The following is a 9,469-nucleotide window of genomic DNA, read 5'->3' on the forward strand; positions in this document are numbered from 1 at the left end:
GAGGGCACCAGAGCAGCTCTGAAACTATGTTCTGTCTCTTTTTACAGATGAGATGAATGACCACCAGAACACACTGTCCTACGTCCTCATCAATCCTCCTCCTGACACCGTGCTGGAGCTCAATGACATTGTGTAAGGATCAGAGCAAAGGAAACAGTATTCACGTTTGTAACTGCAGCATTTTCTACTATAATGTGGAAAAGACGACACTTGTTATCCCTATTGAAATGGTTTTCACGTCTCACTCTCCTCTGACAGCCGGCTTTTGGCCAGTCGGAACAATTGTAGCCAACTTTGTTTTCACGCAGGGTCGGAATTGTTGTAAGAAAACCTCGAGGCTGCTAACTTACCCACAGTTTGCCGGTCGGCTTTCGACAGTTTTCACATTTTAAGCTAAACCTGCTGACTCCACATTTGTATCTTTTCAGGTACATTATCCGGTCTGACCCTCTAGCACACATGCCAGAGGACTCACAAGTGGGGCAGACTCGCAGTACCAGGAACCAGCAGGACTTTGGCACAGAGACGAGGGATGAAACTCACCTCTGAAACCCCCGTATAGTCCTCGACACCCTGACCCTTAACCTCTCTGCCCTGCCTGGGCCAACAGAGCTCGTTTGGCTCACACAGATGAAGGGAGGTCTCGTCTGTCCGATGTGAATGTGCATTAATGTATCTCTCAGAGCAGAAGCAGTCAGCATTTTAGAAGATGATCATGAGAGACCTGCTATTTCCCACTGAGCTGCTACAAGAGGATGCATGAAGAGTGCCTCGCCATCAACCCCAGACTCCCCCCACACTACTGTACCTACACTACCATCAATGTTGTGAGCGATCTGTGGACATTTAAGAGGTTTTCGTGCACATACACAACATCAAATCTGAAATTCACAAAACCTGTCTTGCACAGGGGTGAAGTTGCCCTGTTGCCGTGACTCAGGCCGACTTCCTCTTCGCCTGTTTCTTACCAAACATACAAAATAACTCAATCCTGGGGCAACTACACCCTCTCGCCATGAAGTTTGAAAGTACAGTACAATATTTATTTCACTTTTTAAAAGAATTTCTGTTCTCTTGCTAAATTTTATTTAAAAGCACAAACTTATCTGTGAATTCACACACTGTAGTGGCTGTTTTCTCAGCCATGTTAGTAGGGTTTTTTTTGGTAACTATTTAATATTGATTATTTAACATGTCCATGTCTGCAGTACTGTATGTGTCATCATTTACTCTATTGCTCTGTAAATATCTTTACATAGCTTTTTATATTATGTGCCATTCTGCATCGATTGTCTGTTTGCCAAAAGACTACTGGCCTAAATGAAGATTAATTACTCGTTTGTAACAGGCTCAACAATCCAACAAAATTTAATGGAGCTCTAGTACAAGTAATTACAGTTTTGTTGGTGTATGTTATTTTTCAAAACACAATTAATTTTGTGTTTAAAACTGTTTTCTTTTTTTTTTTTTTTGGTCGGGTCAAATTTATCAGTTCTGCCAGTTTAGATTGAAAATTGTATTATCTGAATCCTTTTGCAACGACCAAAACCGGAACAACACAGAGCTGAGTCTATACGTGTGATGACGACAGCTTGTTATAAAGACAGTTGTCCGGTAGTAAAAAATGATTTGAAATGTGATATTAGTGCGCTAGGACTTGTCGGGGAATGGTAGGACTGATGGTAGCTGTCCAGCAAGTATCAAGCTGTCAACCTTATTTGTTAAAGTTAAAATTAACAATATTCATATATTTTTTAAATTGTTGCTTATAGTTCTTTATAGTGTTACATTTGAACTGTTTCTAAAATATTGTCGTTCACTTTTTTGTGAGATGGGAAGGCTGATGCCACTCTCACACCTGTATGATACATATGAAGCCAGGACTTGCAGGCATTTTGCTGACATTGGCATAAAGGCTGAGGAGAAGTTTGCTCTGTCCAATCGTTAACAAGTCGTGACAGTCTAATCTGTAGGAATGATTCTAAATCTAAAGGTGCTGGGACACAGACGTGCAGGAAACCGGTGCTAGTGGTTTCCCGTTCCTGTGATTATGCCGCAGTTAACAGTTAATACAGGGGCATGAGAGAAATATCAGTCTCCTCATGCAGTGTATATTACAAACTGTCAAGTATTATTTGAAGGCATCGTTATCATAAGTGTGTACGCAGTTAATACGGACACGTGTATCATTATCAAATTGTTTTTAATCTGTCAGTATCAGTTTGGCTCTACCCTTTTTTTTTTTTGTGAATTCAGTTGATTGTACATATTAATTTGTGATCTCCGGTTGCACAACTCTAAATGAGTTGCAGTACAACTGGTTGCCAGGAACAGTAAAGTCCATTTCTCGTCTGTAATCTATTTCCAAATTCATTTGGAATGTGCGGGAAATGAATCACCATCTTTTTTCAGATTGTACAAGCCACACGTGTGTAAAACCATGTCAGTGTTCAGTATTTATTCTTGATTTGTTATTTATTCTTGAGGTTTGCTCACTGTAAATAGCTACTTTCTATTTTCATTGTTTTCCCACTTGGTTTTGTTTCACTCTCTTCTGTGTGATTCAAAAGTGAAAGAGAACTTGAACTATTTTTGCACTAAGCTCTGCAGGATGTCTAGAGCGTAACAGCATGACCCTTTAATATGAATCTGTACAACACTGCAGACTATATTCACCCATTGCTGTGATGCAAAGACAGACGTGTTACCCATCGTGCATTTCACTGATTTGATTTACCTTGCTGATTTTGCAAAGCTTATTTCAAAATGTGCCATTTTGATTTGTCAAAGAAATAGCAAGTGATAGCTATGATGAAATGGCTTAATGTGCCAATTTTGTTTGTTTTAAAAGGATCAAGATAACTTTTCTTTAAGAAAAATAATGTATATCAGTATGTATTTTGCAAGAAGTCCCATTGAAACGTGTAGTGGATTTAGGCTCAGTGGCAGTTTACAGGGCAGGTGAGCGGAGAACCACAATGGAAGATCCATTCACTTAACGTCTTCCTGCGTCTTCATGTCGGACAAACGTTAACGTTCCACAAAGGATTTCCTTCAGATATCCTGCTGTCCATACGTATTACCACGAGGAGCATGTAAACACTAAAAAGCATGTTTTGATGTCCGAGCTTGCAAAGAACGACACGTTTTGTACATTTAGCGGGAAATTTCACGTTTCATCGTGTTGCTAGAGGAAACCATAATCCTGTCAACTGCTTGCGAGTTGGAGCCAATATTTGATACTGTGTATTTATATGAATGAAACGTGCATGATGTCTAGGTGTTTCTCAAAACCCACTGTAACATGTTTACCACCACTTTGTTTTTGAGTCATTGACTAAGGGGGTTGATCCATTTTGTACTATTTCTTATGAGAAGTGGGTATACTTCACATATGAACAAATAAATGCTGCATGTAGCCAGATCTAATGGATCAAAGCTTGTTTATTTCATTTCAGACTCTTAAATGACAATGTGAGGAACATTTGGATATTACATGTAGTGTGGTTTACCAGCTGCCAATCACAGGTTTCATTTCATCCGGGATGCTAAGTTTTACCCACCACTAAATGAAACAGTTTGACATTTTAGGAAAATGCACTTGTTTGCGTAGGATGAGTATCTGTGCTGCTCTCGTCTCCACTCAGCCTGCAACCTGGATGAGCTTGTTCAGGGCTGTAGACCCTGGTTGTCCAAAAAAGAAATGAAATAAAACCCTCATCAGCCAGACACAACTGGGCCAGTGCTTCTGGGTCATTGTACAAAAACAACACATTGACTTGGTTCCAACAATTAATTTGGTCATTAAGTTGGTAAAAAATGTTGCCATTACTTTCCACAGCAATGTGACGTAGGCAAACATCCCCTGTATTTGTGCGACTGTCGTTAAAACTTATGCTAAATTCTGACAGATGCTTGTTGCACTGAACGCTCGGAAACTTCACCACAAGCCAATTTTTCAAAATGTCAAACCGTTCCTGTTAATGTTGACTTCACTTACGTGAAAGATCCTTTTCATCATCGACGGCTCAAGTGAATCAGTTTACTCACAATTCAACTAGAATATACTTTGTTGTTACGTGTACCAAAGTTTGAGGGCATCTCTTCCCTAACGCCGCTGCTTGTTGATATGTATCTGCTTCCACCTCTCTCGTGTCCAGCGGCCATTGTTCTGCACGACTTCATGGAGCAGGTCCATGAAGGCGTACTCATTGCCGGACAGCAGCGTTTCATCATCAGGCGAGGCCCCACCAGAGGTAGCGTTTGAACCTGTGCTTCGGGTTTCTCCTCTTAGCCTGCTTCTTGCAGCTCCCTTTGCCTCGTTTCTCAGCTCTGCATTTCGGCTGCTCTTACTCGTGGGCTTGTGCGGAGGCTTTTCTGCAGGTTTGCTTTCATGAAGGTTTTCCGGATTCTGATTTGGGGTTTCTCTAATTGTTTGTCTGCCACAAGCAGCATCCTGGATCATTTCCTCCCCCTTTGGCTGCTCCTCCAGCCTCATGTCCGTGTTGGTATGAGTCTCGCAGAACGAAGTGGTTTGGACATTTGGTTTTGAGGACTCAGACAGTCTTGATATCTTGCGAGCTTTATTTGCTGTATGTACCTCTTGATCTTTCTCAGTGTTGTCTTCTTTTTGGACACCATCAGAACCTGAAGGCTGCTCCGCTTTGTTTACAATCTTCCTAACTTCATCTGAGAACTTGAACATTTCATTTTGTGTCCAGAACGTGAGGACGTCAGATCTACTTTCCTCCACGTCCTTCATTTTACATCGTGCCTGCCACTGAATTGCAGTCGGAGGCCAGGTTGAGATCCTCCCTAAAACTTTTTGCACCTGTGATCTATGATCTGGACCGGTGGTAGACTGGTTTTTTGGATGATCAGGATTTGCACCGATGCTCAGATAAGGGACAGTCTCAGTGTTGATGGACAGACAGTGGCGGTTTTCAGCCACATCTCCATCAGCATCAGCTCGTTTCTCATTTTTCTCACATATTACAGTACTGATGGAGAGATTCTCTATCTGCATCCCTCCAGCTACTTCATTTACAGCCTGGGTGTCTGTGTATTTTGGCTGAGACTCGGTTTCATTTTGTGGAGGAACTTGATCTTTCCCTGACGTGCAAAAAGACGACCTAGAGAGAACAGCATTAGCAGACTTAGCTCTGACTCCAGCAAAAGGCCTCCACCAACCACTCTCCAGGTCTTTCTCCTCACAGCGTCCTGGAGACTGATCCGGACTCGATCTGCTGTCTTCTTCGACTTTCTTTTTGTCTTCCTTTGCAAGTTTGGGCATCACGGTTTTTCTGGTGCGTTTCCTTCTGTGCAGCACAGCCAGGAAACACACCACAAGCAGCAGCACACAGAGGACCACTGCCAAGGAAAATCATTTTTAATTATCACACAGTATTTTCCAGCACGTCATCTTCACACTAAATGCACAAGAAATATTCAACGTACCTATAACAACAGCGAGTGTGCAGACAGTATTTGTGTTGAATGGTGGTTCTGAAGAAACAGAAATGAAATTAAATGGATTATTATATACACATGTAGTATTTCAGAATTTGAAACTCAACAAAAGACCAAGGGATCAAACCTACCGGTCACTTCAATTTGTGAAGACAGCGTTATGGGCATGTCAGTGGGTCTGGGGTGTTCAGAGGGTTCTGTCTGTGATGATGGTGATGATGATGATGCTGCTATAGGGAAAACCAGAAAACAACAATCAAGCTCCCAGAATGCAAAGATATGAGGCCGGACAGTCTTGTAGATGTGTTACTGCAATGACAATTATTTAAAATGTTAAATCTGATTTGTATTTTATTGTAAGGAGAAACATGTAACATTTGCCTAACTTCAGTCAAAATAACTGGAATATGGGTAAATCTACCAAGTTGTGGTGGCGTCTGTAGGCGAAACAGCAATCGGCAAGTTCAAGAATACTGTGTGTGCACAGTTCATCTGAATTAAGTGGCAATTTTTAAGTTTATTTAAAAAGCTATGGTGGCATCAAAGGCACCAGGCCAAGTCTGCTGTTTTCCTCCACAGGATGAGTCAATCACATGGTTGGAGCAAACCAGAGGTTAAAAAGAAAAAAAAAGGGAATATTAAGACAAGGAAGCTGTAAATAATGGGGAAAGGAAATACTTAAATAAAATGTTATTAAATTAGTTTGTGAAATATTGTGAAAGTATTACAACTAAAACACAGAAGCCAGAAAACTATATTGTATAGTAGAAAGTTTTTCCAAAATGGAAGAAAAATAAACTATATTTATGAGAAATTGTGTATTTCTTTAAGCTCTGTTCTGGCAGGTGGGAGCTTTTACTCGCACACCTGTCTTGAACAAAGGACAAAACTAAAATTGAATTTGAAACCTTGGGCTGTCCACAAGAAAAATCCCACTACCACAGTCACTTAGCAGCATAGTGCAAAAATGAGGCAAACAAACATATGTTAAGATAACCACTAATTAGTTTTCGGTGTCATAGAATTAGAATAAATCTGACATTCAAAAGGTTTTGAGGAGCTGTGATTTGTTCTGACCAGTCAGAAAGGGAACGTGGATAATGTGGTTTTCCATGATATTATAAGTCACTTAATTTTAGCAAACAGGACTTTCTACTAAAAAGCTCATCAACATATTTTATCTTGTTTTTCCTGCTTCTCCCTAAATAAAACCTTTTTCCTCTTAGTCCCGTCTCCATTGTTAAATGTAAAATGGAAAGTGAGAAGAACCAATTATACCCGTCTTTAAAGTCACTGTTGTCAGGCTTTCAGTGGGTTTGGGTTGGACAGAACTTTGTCTCTCTGATGCTGGTTGTGCTGGAGATGAACAAGAGAGAACAAGGGTAAGTAGGTTTAACAGTGAAGAACATTAGAAGAACCACATGTACAACAGAGGTAATATGCACAAATGACCTAATGCAGGTAGCCGACAATATTTTAAATGTAATCGAGAAATTATTATTATTTTATGATTGTGACCTGCCACCTGTCTGTTTTGTAAATGTTTCTGGGGCTGTGTCCAATGGCCTCCATTAACATAAACCTCATTGCGAAACCCCGGGGACCTGCGAAGTAAAGCATCACCACAATTACAAGAGACAAGAAGAACCGGATGTACCAAAAGATGCAGGGACAGTTGAGAGTGGACCAGTGGGGTTAGGGGGGACGGTTTGTGTCCCTGATGGTGATCTTGGTGTTGTAGACAGCACACACACGGGCACGTTCCACACAGGGTGATCTTTTAGAGGAGGAGGACTCTCACAGGTCACCCCCAGTGGGTCTAACAGAGATCTGTTCCATAGATCTGAGAAAACAAGCAGCTTTAGGTTTTCAGATGTTGGTCAAACACGCTGGACCTATTAAGTCTCCGTTTCACCAACCTTTCAGGGTGTCAACAGAGTCCTTGGCTTCACAAGAGCAGTCCCACGGGTTCCCATTTAGTTTGATCCTGGTGGACTCGAGAGAACTGAAGGCCAGAGGCGAAACCTGAGTCATGCTATTATTAGATAAATCCAACTCAGCCAAGTTGGTCTGGGAGCTAAAACTATTTGGAACGATGGTTCGGATTCTGTTCTTTGTCAGACTTAGCTTTGTGAGGCCAATCAGTCCACTAAATGAAAACTCGTTTACAACTTCAATCAGGTTTTCTGTGAGACTGAGTTCGTTGAGGATAGCAGGATGGCCAAACCACTTAGGGTTCACCTGCGTCACTGCATTTTTGTTTAAACTGAGACTCGTGAGGTTCTGGAAAGAACTGAAGGCCCCTTCGGCGATTCCCGTGATGCCAGCGTTGTCGATCCTGAGCCTGGTCACAGTGCTGAGGTTGCTGCTGCGAAACATGGTGGCATTGATCTCGCCAACGTCACTGAGATACATCACCAGGGTCAAATAACCAGGGCTGAAATCTAAAAGTATTAAAATTAGTAGTACGGCTGAATTCACAATGAATGTGTTTTCAAACCAAATGCTGGTCCGATGACTGCATGAATGTAATTTATAAATTCTGACTTCGATTCCCATCCCTAGCTGTGCAGTGCCGGTCCAAGCCCGGTAGAAATTGGGGAGGGCTGCGTCAGGAAGGGCATCCACCGTAAAAACTGGGCCAAATCAACATACGGACAATGATCTGCTGTGGTGACCCTGAACTCACGGGATAAAAAAATAAATTTAATTTAATAAAATTTAATATCCCTAGTGCCAGTCTACTCATGTTGAAGCTTATGTCTTTGGTGCGTTTGCTGCCCTCTGGTGGTAAACTTGTGCGGTGTAACATCACCACACACTCCATGTCCTGTATTGCCAAAATCAAGAGTGATTTTCAAGCACTCCCCCCATGAACGTGATAAGGATTTTATCATTACCAAATTCATCTATAAAGGCCCGTGGCATTTACATTTATGTGTTGGGATAACCTTTCCTGCTGCCTGTGCTGTTCTCTTAGTGTGTGTCATGAGAGGCATCGACAGCACTTCTCCACAATAAGTTGTTGAGCATCGCTCTATATAGTGTAGCTTTATACTGTACTTAGATTTAATTACAAGAAAAAAAAAAAAAAAACATTTTCTAATATCTCTCATTATGCTGAGAGATAAGAAGTGTGATATGATGTGTATCATTAATCAATAATGATCAGTTATTATATTTAGTTCATAGTGTTAGACTGTTTAAATTCTTTGTGTATACTGTATTAATAAAAAAAAAAAAAAAAAACTTTAAGGACTCCATAACTGAAAAATCCAATACTCAAACACCAACATCCGCTCAAATATTTTTATGAGTCTACTTACTAATATATATAGCTGATTATTAAATAATTTTCTCACGTGAAGGGATGTTCAGGCAGAGCAAAATGTGTCCTTCTCCAACACACGAATAGCTGAACTCCACATTCACTAGCAGCACAGTGAGAATCCAAACAACTGTGATAAAAAACAAATCACATCCGTTAGTTCTACAGGTCATTTCCAACGTTCAAGATGAGCATGAAATACGTGCACTCACCTCTCATGGTGACCAGAGTTATCACAGCGGGATGCACATAGCTGGAGTGACGGTTTAGCAGTTTGAAGGTCTTGTGATGACCTGAACTAGCAGGTGTGAAAAAGAAACACAGTTGCCATGGAGAGATCAGAGTTTACCATGGATATGAGCTCAGGCGTCAAGGCATCATTGAAGCCGCTGTTCCAGTTGGTTGGTGGAGTGCGAGGATGTTCGCACCAGAGGGGCCCGAAGCTTCTAAAGCTGCTTAAAGTAGAAAACCTGTTGCACTGGATGCCAGATTTTTCTTTCCTTTGCTTTGAGAAGATTCATACAACATTGTTAAGTTAGTGCACAACTCATAAAAGGACATGAAAAGTGATCAATCCAGAGGAAAAAAAAAAAATATTCAGACGTGTCACTTGTAAAAGGACCAAAAAAATAAAATAAAAAAGTGAAAAACATGTTGGTGAGAAGTTGTGTA

At 41.0% G+C, this 9,469-nt stretch overlaps 2 protein-coding genes across 25 annotated transcripts in view; one reads left to right on the forward strand and one right to left on the reverse strand.

The window, feature by feature from the left end:
• The window catches only part of kcnt1b (potassium sodium-activated channel subfamily T member 1b), a 62,718-nt gene extending 59,294 nt beyond the window's left edge, over window positions 1-3,424 (forward strand). For 20 of the 24 annotated variants that reach the window (XM_067520242.1, XM_067520239.1, XM_067520240.1 and 17 more), the window contains 2 exons: window positions 48-132; window positions 429-3,424. In XM_067520242.1, the coding sequence (XP_067376343.1) occupies window positions 48-132; window positions 429-549 (206 nt within the window). In that variant the 3' untranslated portion in view covers window positions 550-3,424. Of the gene's footprint in view, window positions 1-47; window positions 133-428 lie in introns of those variants that run through there. The other 4 variants (XR_010915485.1, XR_010915486.1, XR_010915487.1 and 1 more) reach the window with 4 other exon arrangements.
• A 56-nt stretch (window positions 3,425-3,480) lies between these two features.
• On the reverse strand, window positions 3,481-9,377 carry LOC137135736 (uncharacterized). The gene is made up of 7 exons (XM_067520262.1): window positions 8,832-9,377; window positions 7,389-7,913; window positions 7,127-7,312; window positions 6,748-6,825; window positions 5,601-5,699; window positions 5,458-5,505; window positions 3,481-5,370 (listed from the first exon to the last, which is right to left on the reverse strand). Exons 1-7 carry the CDS (start codon window positions 8,968-8,970, stop codon window positions 4,109-4,111), a joined length of 2,337 nt encoding a protein of 778 aa, XP_067376363.1. The 5' UTR covers window positions 8,971-9,377; the 3' UTR covers window positions 3,481-4,108.
• Window positions 9,378-9,469: the final 92 nt, after the last annotated feature.

Source organism: Channa argus, chromosome 11, assembly GCF_033026475.1.
Source record: "Channa argus isolate prfri chromosome 11, Channa argus male v1.0, whole genome shotgun sequence".
Taxonomy (NCBI): Eukaryota; Metazoa; Chordata; class Actinopteri; order Anabantiformes; family Channidae; genus Channa; species Channa argus.